The sequence below is a fragment of the Denticeps clupeoides genome, chromosome 10 (genome assembly GCF_900700375.1).
Source record: "Denticeps clupeoides chromosome 10, fDenClu1.1, whole genome shotgun sequence".
NCBI classification, from domain to species: Eukaryota; Metazoa; Chordata; class Actinopteri; order Clupeiformes; family Denticipitidae; genus Denticeps; species Denticeps clupeoides.
The window spans coordinates 6,803,509-6,821,044 of NC_041716.1; the positions used below are offsets into that span (position 1 = coordinate 6,803,509).

General features: G+C 41.5%; 1 protein-coding gene across 2 annotated transcripts in view; it reads left to right on the plus strand.

Moving 5' to 3' along the window:
* The window catches only part of LOC114798189 (kazrin-A-like), a 167,808-nt gene that overhangs the window by 25,624 nt on the left and 124,648 nt on the right, over window positions 1-17,536 (plus strand). For both annotated transcript variants that reach the window (XM_028993671.1, XM_028993672.1), the window contains exon 2: window positions 4,998-5,155. In XM_028993671.1, coding sequence (XP_028849504.1) covers window positions 4,998-5,155 — 158 coding nt within the window. The remainder of the gene's footprint in view (window positions 1-4,997; window positions 5,156-17,536) is intronic.

A 17,536-nucleotide genomic window follows, 5' to 3' on the forward strand; every position in this document is an offset into this window, starting at 1 on the left:
GCAGTCAGCACCAACCTGGAGTTGAACACGCTCAAGACTGTAGAGATGACAGTGGACTTTAGGAAACATCCCTTAACATTTCTCCCTCTCACCATATTAGACTGCCCAGTGTCTTCTGCGGAGACCTTCAAGTTCCTGGGTTCTACCATTTTCCAGGACCTGAGGCATGAGACCAACATCTCCTTCATCTGATATTCTTGCGGAAAAAAACAGCTTCTAGTGATCTGATTTACATTTACATTTACATTTACAGCATTTATCAGACGCCCTTATCCAGAGCAACTTACAATCAGTAGTTACAGGGACAGCCCCCCCCTGGAGCAACTTCGGGTTAAGTGTCTTGCTCAGGGACACAATGGTAGTAAGTGGGATTTGAACCTGAGTCTTCTGGTTCATAGGCGAGTGTGTTACCACTAGGCTACTACCACCCACTCAGATGCTATATCTGAGAGGTACAGCTCAGCTTTCACTCTTAACCACTCCAAGGATAGGCCTACTAGCCAATAAGCCAATCAGAAATAGAGAGGGGGAGTGCCTTGGGTCATGACCAAAAAGATTAATACAAATCCAGCAATTCTGCCACGTGGGAATGTGTTTTGTGTTTCCCATACTGGCAACGCAAACCGTAAGTCACGGAGAGTACGGTTATATAAAAAAAAAAAAACATGGGAAGGCATAAGGAATAAATGGGCCTTTGTAAGCTGGTGCCAAAAGCTTGTATAGTTTTTTTTTTGGCAGCCTGTCTTAATTTTAATTTTAGTCAAGATTTTTCTTTTTTTTTTTTCACTGGTCACTGTCGACATTGAACCATGCCTGACGACCATTCTCAATCCCACCATGTACTACTTTCAAGGATAGGGTAGGGTTTAAAGGGTAAATCCCTCACACCTCTGACACTGACTTTTTGACCTGCTGCCCTCTGGCAGACGATGTAGAAGCCTGAAGACTAGGACCAGCCAACACAGAAATACCATCACCCTCCTAAACCACTGAACGGTCACATTGCACTACACCTACAGCATTACAACTGCACTTTATGTACACTTGTGGAATTATTTCTGTAAGCTTGGTATTTTAGCCAATATTGAATACTGTTGTCGTTTGATACTGTTGAGAGACACCATTAAACTAATTTCTTGAATGCGTTCACTCACATAGGTGGCAAATAAACACAACTGTGATTCTAATATCAACAGAATGATTTAAGTAGAATTAGCAAAGCAAAGCAGGAATGGAAATGGACCTGTGGCCTGGAGGTTGTAGGTTCAAAAACCGAACAACCAAGGTGCCAGCGAGGTCGCCTTGAGCATGGTATCGACACCACACACTGCTCACCGGGTGGCTTCCAGGGCTGCCCACTGCATGGATGGGTTAAATGCAGTGGTCACATTTTTTTTGTATGACAATGACAATCACATCAATTCTAATACTGCTCCAGTACATTTACATTTGAATTCTACTACATGTGTGGACTCAATACTCTATTAATGCTATGTTGGGTCAAGTGTGAAAAAAATAGAAAGTGTCCTCCCGCAACTCTAAAGTGGCCATGCTTGGTCATGTATACATATTTTCCATAGATTTATTGGTCAAACGGGTGATGGGTGAAAGGAAAAACATTGATTCTATTGTAACAGTGGCACCTGTCATGAGGTGAGACATATCAGGCAGCAAGTTAAGTCGGCTCTTGAAGATGATTTATCATAGCCTGGAACAATGTAAGTGCCAGTGTATCAATCTGACAGACCTTGACATGGTCCAGATTGTGATGTAGGCATTGTGTGGTGTCTACTAAAGGTGGTACAAAGATCAATTGGCGAACTGTTCACCAGGTTTATGGATGTCCATGTTTCAGTGATGCACAAACACTCAGTTCATGACAGGTTGCTGCTTGTGACGCTATGTAGCCTCAGAACCCCCTGGATCCTGGCATTCATCTTAAAGACTGCTGCAAGCCAGTCTTTACTTAAAAAAAGTAATCACACCTAATATTTTAGCATTGACGTAGTGTAAATAAACCAAACAAACCTGCTGCACTTTACTGTAAATATTGTAAAGTACAAAAAATTACTCATGCACATAAATTAAATATATTGGTTTAAAAAGGGCAAACTAATCTTTTTTTTAACTACTGGAATGAGAAAAAAACACATACCAATGACTACTTTGATCATTTTTTCAGTGCAATTAGACCACTGTAGGCCACTGTATTCCCTGATTTGTGTGGGATTAAGCTACCTGAATTAATTGTTGGTTTGAGGAACATGTTGTTAAATCCCCCAATATCTATGACGTGGGCTTGAAAAACATTGCGGTCCAATGTCACAGTGTATGGAAGTCAGAGCAACATCTTGTTGCCAGGTACCACAGGCTGATCAGTACATGCAACTATGACAAAAGCCATTAAAACAGACACGGTGAGATGAGCAATACTAACCTCTGAGTACTAATCAAAATTCGGGCAGAACGGAACAGGAATTATCCTTATGCATCGAGGCCCGGGCAGCTGCTTTAAAGGTCTGCAGGGTCCTGTGAAGTTACCCTTTGCTCTGGTAAGGCAGGAATTTGAATGCCAAAAGGCCGCCAGGCCAAATTCCTAGAGATAAGGGCAGATTCCTCCTGTGATGCCTGGGTGATATCTCTTTTTGAAAGACTGAGTCTTTCTCAAAATGTTTGCCAATTATCTACATAGCCTGCATTATTAAAAAGGCACCGCTAAATCAGACAGGGATTAAGTGACGTCAGTCTATGTAGATTTTGTCACAGGGCCAACCAGGGATGGAATGGGAACATACTGAGTCGGACATCTGTTTAGCCTGTTAGACACAATTTTTTTCCCACCCTGTTTTTAGTGCTGATGTGAATGAGCAACATTACAGTACTGACCATGCTCACTGGAGTCACAGTTTGCACATCTCACAAATCAGAAATAGTGTTATAAATAGAGTTTATAACACAACAATGGTTTAATTGTTAATTGTTTCATGTTGGTGTACATGACCTACTCCTATAATTAATGTGTAAGAAAAGTAAAAAGATAAGACTATGTAATCAGAAGGTTGCCGGTTCGAATCCAGATCCGCCAAGGTGCCATTGAGCAAAGCCCCATCTCCACACACTGCTCCCTGGGTGCCTGTCATGGCTGCCCACTGCTCACCAAGGGTGACTGTTAAATACAGAGGACACGTTTCGCTGTGTGCACCGTGTGCTGTGTATCACAATGAAATTCACTTTCATTTTTTTTAAGAGATTGATATTTATTGTGATGGGAGAATTAATTGCTCATTCGCAGTATACTTTTTGGCAAAAGTGTGCTCAGTGATGATTAATAATTTAAAAGAAAACTAGAGCATGACAAACATTGTCCACTTCTTACTGTTTTTTTTTTTTGTGAAGGCTTCTGAAGGCTGGACTGAACTTGAATTCAGTGTTATATAAAGCATCAAGACAGTAAACAGGGGTGTGTTTAGCACTGCATGCACCAGAAGGTAAAATTGCAGCAATTTAGAATCCATATCCCTCGTTAGGAAGTCACCTTAGCTGCTGACAACCTTTCCTTTCGGCCTCTTATCTCGCTCTCGCTCTCTTCTGCCACCCTTTCTCAGTCACTCATTCGGTCTCACATAGAAAAGTGTTTTTTTCTGTGCTACTGTGGAGTAAACAGCCATGGAGGGAAATTATGTGTGTTCCTTTTAAAAATCCCGTGAGTGCTCTCGCCGCCTGCATTGCAGCTTTTTCTCTGCAGAGAACATGGAAGATATTTTCTCTCAGAGAACATGGACGATATTTCACCCTATTTCATAATGCCAAAGTGCATTCTTAATAATTATATGAGATTTAAAAATCTGAGGTTTTGCTGCCCTCTTCTTTTATAAAGTAGTCCTTCTAACCTAGAACATCCTAAACTTTATATGACCTGTTGATCCCCTGCTCTCCATCCCAGAGGGGGCAGTGGTGGCCTAGCAGGAAGTGGACCCATAATCGGAAGGTTGCCGGTTCGAATCCCAAGCCGCCAAGGTGCCAGTGAGCAATGTACTGTCCCCACACACTGCTCCCTGGGCGCCTGTCATGGCTGCCCACTGCTCACTAAGGGTGATGGTTAAATACAGAGACCACATTGCTTTGTGTGCACCATGTGCTGTGCTTGCTGTGTTTCACAATGACAATCACTTCACTCCTCACTTTCACAGTCTATGTTCCATGCAAAGGACTACACTCCACCCCTCAGACCAGGCTGTGTTACTTCTATAAGCAAATTTATGTAAAATGACCTTGGGCACCTTAAATACAAATTTAAGTCATAATATATATTTTTTATTAGCATTATTATAATTTACACAGTGGTACATATGTATTTTTAATACATATGAATATATATTCATATGTTCTTTTACAAAAAGAAACTGTAACTGAAGTGTCAATGGGATTTGCATTAAAGTTTTGATGTTATGTATGTGTATGTTATGTTATTCATATGCATGTGTAATATGCAAGTGTTTTATTTTTCAATCCAGGGAGAATAAAGTTCATTATTACAGCATTAACGTTTAAATATTATTCCCATTTGTTGGGCACTAAATGCACCAAAAGAAGGGGCGAATTTCACACGGTATACTTTAATATTGCTGCACTTGTGTTTTTCATGCTAGAGGATTGAAGGTATCAGCTGCAGGTAAACTGCTCTATAAGCAGCCATCTACTGGAGCGTGTAGGAAGGACTCTTGAAGAAAATGACTCTGCAACTTAGACAATCTGCAACTTAGGCAACATTAACAGTAAATATGTCCCAAAAATGCAAACGGCGTGTTCCTCAGCTATGTACTGTTCAGTAGGAAATATAAAGATGTGCAGTGTGACTGTGACTAGTGTTGTAGATTCGGTTAGGTATCCTCCAGTTTGGAGCATCTTTAAATGATGATAACCAATGTAGAATGCATGTCTAGATCAATGGCATGAGCTTAGCACAAAATAACCCAGGATTTTGCACCTCCATGCAGCGGTCCAGTCTCTGAACAGCCTAAATGACCAGCTTGCCCACTTCATGGTGAGCCGGCCCAAGAGCCTGGATGAAGAAGATGATGCTTTCCTGCCCAGTGAGAAAGATACACTACAGAAGTCCATGGCCCTCATGAGACACCTTCTGATGGATGCACAGGTAACATCTTAATGGAACATCATATCTATTCTGTCTGGTGATATAACATTCATATTGCACAAGAAAACAGACATTGAATGAAATAAAATAAAAATGTAACGAATTGTACTGACCGACAATAGATACAGTAAATTAAATATTACAGCATTTTAAGAAGGCTGACGCAAATTTGATCAAAATTACATAAATATACCATAAATGTGATGGATATGTTTGTCTGTCACATGATGCTCCACATCAGCGTCATGTGACGGGAATGGGAAGACGATGACAGGTGAGTCCCAGCACCGACCTGAGATTCACTCTCAGTCATTGAGTCTCGTACCTGACCCAACTCAAATCATCGTTTGTCTCCGGGCCAATTAAACCCAATCCAATATGTTAATTTCTACTCTGTATACCTCTATACCCACTTCTTTGCACACTCCTGAAGTGGGGTTCGCTCGTATTGCTGACAGTCCTGTTTATCGAATATTTGTTTTTCCCATGACACAATCCATAAATACAAAGAAAAAAGCAATGCAATTAATGAACATTAATGTTCATGTAGATGCTCAAAAAATCCAGTGTGTGTATATAGTTGTCGATGTAGTTTATATCCATATAGTTGTAATGGGGGATGCAGAGGATTTCTTCTTCTTTTTTTTTACTTACTTGAGCTTTCATATCATAGGAAGTACACAGGATGTATAACACATCGTGCAATTAAAACCAATCAAGACCAACAAAACAGACAAGCAAACAGTGTTTGGAACGAAGTAGTTCATGGACTGAAATTGAATTTGTGTGAGGTTCAGTTTAAATGCAAACCAAAGCATTTACATTTACGGCATTTATCAGATGCCCTTATCCAGAGCGACTTACAATCAGTAGTTACAGGGACAGTCCCCCCCTGGAGCAATAATAGGGCTCAGGGACACAATGGTAGTAAGTGGGATTAGAATCTGGGTCTTCTGGTTCATAGGCAATTGTGTTACCCACTAGGCTACTACCACCCAACCAAAGCATGTTTCAGGGCACTTTCTTTTACACAATTTAAATGTTTGCATTGAAAGTAAATCTTTAAAACTCTTCGTCTGACTCCCTGAACCTGCCAATGGAGGCACATTTATTCATTCATTTATTTATGTATTTTCATGCAACCTGCCATTCCGAAAAGTGCTTTTTGCACTTGAAAGGTACATTTTAAATGGTGTGCTCTGCATTCTGACTATTTTTTTTCTAGTGCTTTGTACATCTTGGAACAGATAAAACATAACAGAATATTTACATATTGAAAATGTTGGAACTGTTGAAATACATTTTCTTTGCAAGCCTTGCAAGCCAAGTATAAAAAAAAAGGAATAAAAGAAAAAACCCCAAAGGCAGCCTGAGAACAATGGAATCTTTTTTTTCAGGTTCTTATTGCATTATAACTGATTAGTACACATTAGTCATGGTAATAATGATAAAACACATTTGCAAAGCCTATTCTGAAGGCCAATAAAAAAAAGCCTGCACTTCTCTGATATAAATCACCTTTTCCAGTGGCAACTTTAATAGCAGAAAGTCCTGAGATGTAAATATTATCCTCTAAGAAGTCGGTGAAATATCCTTTGAAAAGAATGAAGAGACTTGTAATGGGAGGGGGAGTCTGCTCTTTCTGAAAGCCTGTCAGGTGCTTCAGTGAATGGAAATATTAACGATTCACACTAAATGAGACAAAGGGGTTATGCTTTTCTTACTCCCGCTGCTTTTAGATGGACTGTCTCGGTTATTACCGAGATCATTTTGAGCTGCCGTTCGATAGTGAGATGGGATGGATTTTGGAAATAGATCTCATTAACTGCAGGCTGGATGGGCTGTGGCGGTGGCTTTCATTAATAGTCTTTCCACTTCCATTGATGCACATCATCTTTAAACTCTCCCTCATTACATAATGGTGCTTGGCCTGCCTTTAAAAACTCATTCGCGCTCCCGTCCATCACCGCAAGACAGCTGGGCTCGGGTTCCCTCCAGATGATGTTTGAGGACTGTGACCAGCTCCGGCTGGTAATCTGTTGAATTTGCTGCACATTGATGTCACTCTCCTCCGTGGCATGTCCTAATAAAGCTGACAGGGATTTGATTTATATCAACCCTATACATATAACATCTTTCTCTAACACTCACATTGTTCGTATCGTGAAGTGTACTCTTGTAGTCCCTAAGACTGTAGAATCATCATTTTATCTGAAATTGTTCTGAATATAAATTGAAACAGGTCTGTCCCTTTTACACGCACCATCAACTGATCAGTGCTGACAGTATAAACCAAGTATTTTAAATTGGGCAATCGTAGGTAATATTCTAACAGTTTTTGATACTAGAGTTCAGATTTACAAGAGCAATAATCTCTCAATCACTTAAATTCCAATAACCATGTAATGGACCTATTCTATGTAATGTGACATCATGTGACATCATTCACTCACACACTGAAATCTATGGCTGATTTTGAGTCACCAATCCAGATAGTGAACATGGAAACTGAAGAACCTGGACGAATTCCATGCAAACACTGGGGCAGTATGCACAATACCTGAATGGACAATGTGACAGTCTGCAGTCTTTAAGTGATGTAAGTGAAGTTGGTTAATTATTCTACCGTTTAATGCTGGATCTGAACCGAAGTCGCAGTGTGGATGGTACTTCTGCATATGAATTTGGGGGGTCTTCCTCCTGGCACCCTGGGGTCACCTAGCTTCCCAGAGCCCCAGGGAGCTGATGTCTGTGAAGCAGAGTCAGGCCCCCTGCTGCTACAGGCTGATATGGCCTCAGAGACAGGGAGGTAGAGAGAAGGCACAGTCCACTTGGAGATAAAAAATACCATGTCATTACTGTGATTTGTTTGTGCATTTAATAAATCACGTGTAAGACTGCCCCCTGATACTTTCAAATATATTATTTCTAAGCCTTTATGTTAAGATTATGTGAAGACAACCAGCAAACATAAGCTTTTTAAAATAATGTTTCTTCCTTTATTAACTATAAATCAGTAAATCAATTAAAATGAATAGTTGTGGGAATGGTACCTTGCTCAGAGGCACTTTGGGATTTGAACTGGCAACCCTCTGATTATGGGTTCACTTCCTAACCTGCTAGGCCACCACTGCCCCATCTAAATGGATATAAATGGACCTTAAACAATAATAATAGTAGTTCAAAACATCAATCATTTTTTAAAAGAGCTTTTTCCTCCTAAAATGTGTGATTGGTTTGAATAACATTCACACCAAAGCTGAATCGATCCAGGGTTTGCTTGGAAGTGTTCTGAGGCCACCTAGTTCAGTTCCACTGCAGAAGTAAATGCACTAGGGTTTGGTTCAATGGAACTGAACAAGGTAAGTGTGAAACCGGCATAAGATATCTTCATTTAATCCCACATAGCAGAACCCTCACTGGCTATGAATTTGCTGGCGATTTCTGTGTTTGTCAGCTTGCTTATGTCCATTGTTGTTCTGTGAATGTGATGGTGGTCAAAGATGCCACTTTACCAACTGGACCGTACTGTCAAACAGCATCTTCTGGAGCCTGTGTATTTCTCTTCTCAAACATGAAACACGCTGTCTGTGTCTCAATACTACCCTGTGGTTCACTGGGAGGACTGTTACAAAACTACTTATGTCCGTGTAGTCCAATGTAGGGAGGGGTGCGTGGAGTGGTGATGAGATGAGAAGTAATGACGGGGAGAAGAAAGCAGATGGTGAGCGACAGAAGGAGGCAGGAGAAGAAGAGGGAAGTCGAGGAGAAGACTGGAGATACTGACTGAGTGATGGGAGGGGAGACAGAAAGGTTGAGGGAGGAGAGAAAAGGAGGAGAGGAGGGGAGGGGAGGACAGTTTTCTTGTTGCTCTGGGTTTCTGTTCCATCTGTTCTCCTGAACTATAACTGAACACATTTATGCATTTTCTGTCTTACTCTGTACATCTTTGTTTGCTTGTCTGTCAGTCTCCGTGAGGTGTATTTCTCACACACATGGTTACTGGAGGTGAACTCTCTCGCTCTTTCTGTATGTGTGTGTGTGACCATCAATGCATGAATTAAAATGAATGCTTATTCTTTTATTATACATATCTGTCATGAATTCTGGTTTGAAGAGGAACAGAGGATTTTTATTAAAAAGATGGAGAGGCACGATGGCCAAAAACAAAACTAACAAACCCAAAAGCTTACAGGGTGACACGTGACTTTGTCAGGAACTTAAGACTCTTAAATAAAAATGTGTCCACATTTATGCTCAGGGGCCAAGGGATGCTGCATGCACTCTTTTAACAAGTCCTGATCACTTGTGCCTAATTACCATCAACTAATTGCCCCTGGGTGTCGCAGTATATATTTTTTTTATCAAGCAGTAAACCAAACTAAAAGCAAGAAAATTAAATGCATTACATTTTCAAAAGGTTTGTTTGAGGTCATAAAGTAAATTTTTCAAAATAGCCCAAAAGTCAGGCTGTCTGTTGCTCTGTCCCTTTCCTGGAAACTGGTATCTCAACAAGATAATTAATATATCTACTCAAAGTCACTGTAACCTCAAGAATTTCCATTTTAACAAATTTGAAATTCACAGAATTATCTGAAAAAATATCCTATCTTTCTGAGCACGAGGACACACACACTAACACAAAGACACACACACATATTTATCTTTTGAAAATTTCATGAAAAGTCAGACTCTCAATGCATTAATTGCAGTGGGTTTTGCATATTCTATATGTGTGTGTGTTTTCAACTGTTTTTTCAATCCTTGCTTTCAGTGTTTCTCTCTGCGTCATTTTCTCCATCTCAGGTGTGTCGGCCTTTCATCTCATCTTCTTTCTCACTTTGGCTGCCTCAGGCCTGCTTTTATGTGATTTCCATCTCCGCCGTGTCAGGCAGGAGTTTGATGGGATGAAAGTGCTCTCCGCATCGTTACATGACTCCGTCAGTAGTCAGTGGTGATGAAACACATGCAAGACTGCTTTGTGCACACCTACCATGGCAGTAAGAGACGTTTTGTTTGTCAGAGTTGTCCATTATGTAGTGTTGCTGGTATGATGATAGTATGACTGCAATGACTGACTGATTTATTAATTGGCGACTCATATTATTAAACATTTTTCCATATTGTTCAAACTGGTACATATTGAGATAATAGGCTTTGGAATGGAATATAAAATATATGGTCATGTTACTTGATTTTAAATCAATTTCATACTTATCAACCATTCAAACTCTTATACCATAGGATACAGGTGATCCCTCACAAATCCCTTTCTGTTGATTTACTGTGATCCTTCACTCTAATGGATCAGGTACAGCCAAACCTCGACAAGCTAAATGTCGACACTAATGAATTCCGTGACTGATATATTGAGTCCATTCTTTAATTTGTCACTTGTCCATAAAAATGATAGCAGGAGTCTGAATGCTGGTCTGTTTTCTTGGAACCCAATCTGATTAGGGAGTTTTCTCAGGTCTGCTGCAATCCTGTGGGACTCGTTGGGGCTGAGCTGACATGGGCCAATGTGGTGTGATGTTCTGTCACACCACAGATAAACTGCTTTGTAAATGGTATACAGTATAAATGGCCTATACATAGCAACCCTTCTCACAAACACACACGCACACAGTGTGATATCTCATTGGGTCAGTGTGTCGCTGTCTGTTGGTCCCAGCTGGTTCTCTCTTTGGCCATTGGTTATGCTCGAATAGCCCATCCCCAGTTCCCATCTGCCGCTGGGGAGGACACCACCCCAAGAGGACATGGCACCTCCGTCACCAGCAGGGACCTGCGGGACCAGATGTATGTGTGTAACCAGGGCAATATATCCTGTGCATGTATAAGTGCCTGCACAAAGCCAGTTAGCCATTTGCTGCATGTTGGATTTCTGCAATGACTGATGGATGCCCTGCACCTGTTCTGCATGGAGAAAGAAAAGACAAAAATGGAGTGGAATGAAAAATAAGAGCTGGCCATGATTCTCAGCATATTGTGCATAGTGTGCCTCATTCCATTCCATATTACTGTCGGTGCAGATGTGGATTGTAGCTACTGTCAAACTCATTCATTCTGGTCTGAGATGAGCTCTCAGTACTTCATTGATGTTTCTAGGTCATTTTTGCTCAGAGGCTCAAGACTGGTCACCAGCTTATCATGACTGTTCTACTATAACCTTTCGAAATCCTTCTGTGAATGCATTACAGCTGAATGTTTTTATTCTTTATAGTCCTATAATCATAAAAAAGTATATCTAGAGGTCAATAGTCCTGGTAAGATTCTTGATGCTTTATATATGAGTGAATAATGATAAAAAGGGGTTATATTAATTGACTCAGAATTTTTATGCATTTCTTCTCCGTAACCCACTCTTTGCACTGGAATTCTAGATGGACATCCTACACATGCTTGTTCCATTTTGATTCCCTGAAATCGCAGAATTCAATTAAACCCGAAAAAAATAAAATACTGCAATCTAATATTGTTTGATGTTTGTTTCAGTGCAATCATGTGTAATCTTAATTAAACAGACCCTTCTGCTTTAGTGTTCTGGTCTGATAACATGTGGTGAGCAGGGATCTGTCGCCTATGTTCCTTTCTCATTAGTCCTACACTTTTTAATAGTGTCAGCATTAGAAAAAAATAGACAAGCACTCTTCATAACTCTGGATTATATAAGAAAAACCACAGGATGCAACAGTGTTAATTAAGCATCAGGTGCTGAGGTCAAATGCAAGCTTTGGTCTGCTGCAACTTAACATGTCTGAAAGTTTTTAATGGAATGCCAGAGGACATTTACTTTTTTTCGGGAGAAAAACATTCACCCTCCATCTGCTATTTGCAATAATTTTTTTCCTCACTCTGGAGAAAAAATTGAATTGTCAGTTGAGGACATGATATTGCTTCATGCCGCTGTGGTACAGTGTGGATATAGCTTTAATATTTGAGGAATAAATTGAAACCCATTTCATTTTCATGGTCGTGCTGCTGTTGCTTTTTCCCTCAGTATATGTGTCTTTCTTTTAACAGCTGAATAAATAAGCAGCATCTGAATGGGAAACGTTCTTGTTCTCTGAGACCGCAACAGAGTAGACCTTGATATAGCATGTCTTTGATAATCGTTGTGGGCTCTGCCTTTGTTAACAAAAGTGGCTGTGGACACAGTGAGATTCATTTCAGTTTCAACTACAAATGTTTTGCTTAGCTGCTTCTTGATTCACTGCAATGGATTCAATTTGTAAAGTAATTGGATCTTATTATACAGGACGACCATAAAGGACTGTTGTGACTGGTGTGGGGTCAGTAAGTAAGAAAATGGCAGTGGTGAATGGTTTTAGCAGGAAGACATTACAGACATCACCAGGGATTGGATGCCGAGAGGGTAAGAGCATATCAATTCACCTCCACAACAGGATGGACTGGTCTAATGAAAACTAGTGTCTTCATGCTGTCTTCATCTCAGGGCGGAGATCATTTGGTGAGGGTAGGCCACTGTTAAGGACTATTTATTGTTTTATGGTTTCACCTTTGCTTCTACATGGTGTTCTGCTGGGGAGGTGCATGCATGGAGAGAAAATGGCTCAGCAAACTAGTTAAGAGGGCAAGCTCTGTCTCCTACTTTCCATGGGAAAAGTTGGGATGGGTTGAGGACTGTATTAATCTAATACAACAACTCCAATCTCCTGTTGTGGAGCCACCTTCGTCTTGGTAAATGGAAAGAGCTAAACTGTGCCGGCTGGATCCCTCCAGGACCAGGGTTGGAGACCCCAGCTCTAGACCCTCCTTACATTATTGACCATACTGAAAATGGGTTAACCTCAGGTCTGGATGTCTTGCACCTCCTTCTAATTTCAGGATATGGTGTAATCTGCTAATTAGACGAACATTAGACCATTAGTATGGTAGCTATAGTGCTAGTCTGTTTTATTCTGTGCAGGTTCCTTTTTTATTCACAATATGTAAATAATGTAACACAAAGCTAGGCCATCTCAAGGGAGAATCATTGATTTGTCTTGCTTTCTAGCTACTTGTTTCCTCCATTCTTCCTTGATTGACACAGTGTCACAGTGTGATGGGCAGTGCAGGAGGACAGCAGGAAACTGCTTCAGTGGGCGGCTATCTGCTCTCTCCAAGCTTTGCAGTATTTAATGGCAGGAAGCGATCTGGCCGCAAGTGTTCAGTGATTACAGTATTGATCAGTGTGGGTGTCTCGCTGGAAGAGAGAAAAGTTCTTCCCATACTTACTGAGGATAGGCTTGATGGTCAAAAAAACTTGGAGCATAGATTCTCACATGCTGGTGATCATGGACAAAGATTTGTATGCTCAAATACAAATGAACACAGAAGAAGACACTAATTCAAATGTTGAAGGCACTGGAGATCTGGAATGATAAAAATGATTTTTTTGTGAACCATCGTGTTAAATTCCTAGATTTAAAAAATGCATGATGCTTTTCATTGAAATGGTTCTTCCAATATTGTGTTTTACTAATTTCCTTCTGGGTTGAATAAAATGCCTGCCTGCTCACCCTAACATGTCTCTTAATCGGATACTTTCTGATTTGAGATAGATTTCTTGTTAGCTGTAAATTAAGGACCTGTTAACAAGTGTACAATCTGAGCATGCATCACTTACTTAGCACTGTTAAATGATAGCCACAAATGCTGTCTCTGTGCTCTTAAATAAATGTGTTGTTTTGCTCTTATTCAATTAACATTCTTTACAATCTGTTCAACAAGTTTTGCAGGATTCCTGCCTTGAGTGCCTACCTGTTCACTCTTACAGTGATGGATATTGCACCCTTCAAATGCTCTACAAACAAGTGCGCTGTGAGGAATCATTAATTCCCCCTTTTGTTGAGTGTTTGGTGTCTTAATTTGGGCCAAATGGAAACGATTAATTGAACACATTGGGCTTTCAAACAGACTCTTAGGCATTGGTAATGAACAATCAGAGAGCCTTCGAGGGAGGGAAAAGAACCTGCTGTCATTACTGAGGTAAACAGGAGAGGAATTTACATAACCTGACCAAAAGACTACCTGCGTTGCTAAGCAACTATCTCCTGACAGGCCAGGCATGGAGAGCCCAGTTCGCTCCAGCCTCCTCAAAACTGTAAATTTTTTTGTTGCTTTCCCTATAGCTTCTTTGCCCCGCTGGAAAGATAATTGGACAAAACAAATAATAATTCTTTGAAAAGTAGAGAAGTAGAAGTAGAAAAGTAGTAGTATGAACATGAAGTGTAGTTTTTGTCCCCTTGGGACCGGGACGGTAGCATGGATCAATCAAGTTTTAAATGATACTTTATTGTGGATTTATAATGTGTATATGAATGATGTGGTATGTACATTTATTTATGAAGGTTATTATTAATATTTGTCATATAGCCTCAGTATTACTGCCTGGTTAGCCCTATGTCACTCTGAGTCTTCAGGCAATCTGGAAATTGGTGCTAGGTGATATTGGGGATTCGGATGAATTGCCTCCTTAATCTCGGCCACTCATCTGTCAACACACAAGTGTGGTGATGTTTAACACCAAGTACGCTTTGTCTGAGAGGGTATGTATGCGTGTGTTTCTATGGAAACCCTTTTCAGAGTCGGTGTCGGAGAATGGAGCAGACAGTCATGCCAATCAGCCAGATGATAGATTGCAAGCACTTATGACAGCTTCTTTTTCTTCTCTGATCTATGCTCCATCCTGTTCCCGACTCTCAGTTCTCACCTGCTATTCAGGCCCGATCATACCGATGCATAATCCACTCTTCCTCCCCTCGTACCTCTTCTGTCTCGCTCACATTCTCCATATTTTTCTCCCCATACGACATGGGAGGCCTTGTTATTGCTGGAGATCAAAGGCTTTGCTCTCAATTTTAGAGTCAGGTCTGAGAGCTCCTCTGCCGAGATTAATCTCCTGCCCTTGCTCTTGTGTGTGCGTGTGCATGTGGCGTGTGTGTGTGTGTGTGTTCAAGTAATGTTTGATGATGGCAATGTTCCACAAAGTGATAAATGGATGGGGTGGGGAGGGGCTCTGCATCCACAGACATGCTTGCAGGTGCTGGAGATGCAGGAGAACTGAATCAGGTGGAGTGAGGGGGCTCGGGCTGGCGTGAGAGGGCTGAGAGAGAGGGCCAGCTGGAGTGCAGGGAGGCAGCAGCGGGTTAGGGCCCAGAGGGCCGTCCGGCAGTGTCGAGAGCACACGGCGTGGTAATAAGATCAGTCTTTACCATGGCTGGTAAGAGGCAGGGGATCAAGAATTCCTCAGGCGAGGGTCGAAAGGTTCAGAACACAAAGGGATTGAGCAGAGGCAGCATTTGGGGCAGGCGGACAGTTGGGATCATCGAGATCAAAACCGATGCCAGCCAAGGACAAATCCTAAAGAGCAATCAAACAAAGAAAGGTCAGTGTGAGGCAGTAGGCAATTCAGGGAAAAAGGCGAGCGAGCTACAATGAGTTGGGCAGGGATCCAAGATGGCCGCCGCTTATTTATACAGGACGCCGACCCCTACTTCTTCTTCTGGGTGGCCATCCCTGCAGCCGCCCATGCGCCCCCTGGGGGTGGGGAGGAGGAACGGGAACCGTGACAGTGCTCACAGTGAATGACTGATGTCACTCTTGCCAGATACCTCATTTCTATCCCCAAAAACCATCTGTTTACGGTTGCCACATCTACTTAATGCCCATGCGTTTGAAATGGCAGTTCCCCTGGAGACACTCAGGGTCAAGGGTCTTGCTCTGGGACACAATGGTAGTAAGTGATGTTTGAACCTGTAACTTTGTGGTCTTCTGGGCTGCTACCACAAGTATTGTTGTATGTTTCCCTAAACCCTTAACTGGACTATAATCATTATGATGAAGAGATATGCTACATTTAGACAAGCAGCAAAAAAACATGACTGTTAACACTTTCATCTGACTATGGATTATTTTGCTGCCTCAGCAAATATAGACACTAAAAACCAAGACAAATAATCAGATCAACTCAGATACATGCAGGATCCCTAAAGTGCGATTCTACAGTTTAAACGTAAAATGTGGCCACGTTGCATTGTGACCTTTGACACGATTCCTTGATTGACAAAATGCAGAGAGTTCCTGCATCTTGCGTGATGCCCAGACCATTTCCCCCCTCCCTTCTGTCAGATGCCTCATCAGAACCCAAAACAGGCAGGAATGTTGCCGGCAGCTGTTACTGATTTAAAGGAGAAATTGGCATGTTGAGGGGACTGATAATATGTTAATTTGACCCCTTCTAGCGCCTGAGAGGAGCGCGCCAGCAGACGTGGGTTTCTCCGTCAACCCAGCTAAGAGCTGCTGTCGCTCTCTTCTTCCCCCTCTGTTCTTTTAGACTTTCATTTCTATTCCTCCCTTCTATCTCTGTTTCTCTCGGTCTTCTCGCCTCGTTCTGCTCACCACCCCACCCCACCCCCTTCATTAACTCATGCATTATGATATTTTATATCACAGCCTGCAGCGCTGCTCTCAGCTCTTTACACTGCCTTTAATTCTTAAATGAGGTTTGGAAATAGCGAATGGAGAACTTTGTTCTGTGTTCAGCACTTTTCTGGTTTTTTAAATCCTCTGCGCGCTCCACTATACTTTCAAGAAGTAAAAAAAAAGAAAATGGACACACTTATCACTTAATTGTGTGTGTTCTTTCAAGTGTGCCAGGGCTGCAAAAATGGCATTTGCTCGCAGCTGATAATGCAGAATGAGGTCGTGTCCAGAAGAAGGTGTAAATGAAGCATGGTTGTGATTGGTCCTGTGATTCCCATTGACTGGACCTCACAGGGGAGCCTCTTTAATCAAACCCTGAAGCTGGGTGTTTGCGCAGGGGTAGGGGGTAGAGCTGTTATCGAGTGCCACAGATGGGTGATTGTTTCTTCCATTGCTTCCATTACCGTCAGCACGTTAGGAAGAGACCTGCAACGTTACGCCATTATGTGGCTTCCACAATTTATGGCCTGTGTTTAGATAAAACAGGCAGCTGCTAATGTGACACCATTTGAGGGGTCTCAGGTAGAAAAAGGTAAAAACAGAAATTATACATTATTTAAAACTGTCTCTTGCAATACATCACAGGTGCAAGGTAGAGCGTTCCTTTTTGGGTGTTAGTAGCCTATTAGATGACACTCTCACCTATGAACCAGAAGACCACAAAGTCACAAGTTCAAACCTCACTTACAACCATTGCGTCCATGAGCAAAAAGTCAATTAATTGTGTATTATTTCTTATCCTGGAAGGGGAGAAAAATGCATTATGGGATAGATGTGATTAAACTTTCTGAGCCTGGAAAAAGAAGCATGAACTTGTGGGCCATATTTGAAGGGGTGTGGGAGAACCTTGTTGTGCAGGTTCAGATCCTTTCTGCCTTCAAATGAAATCCC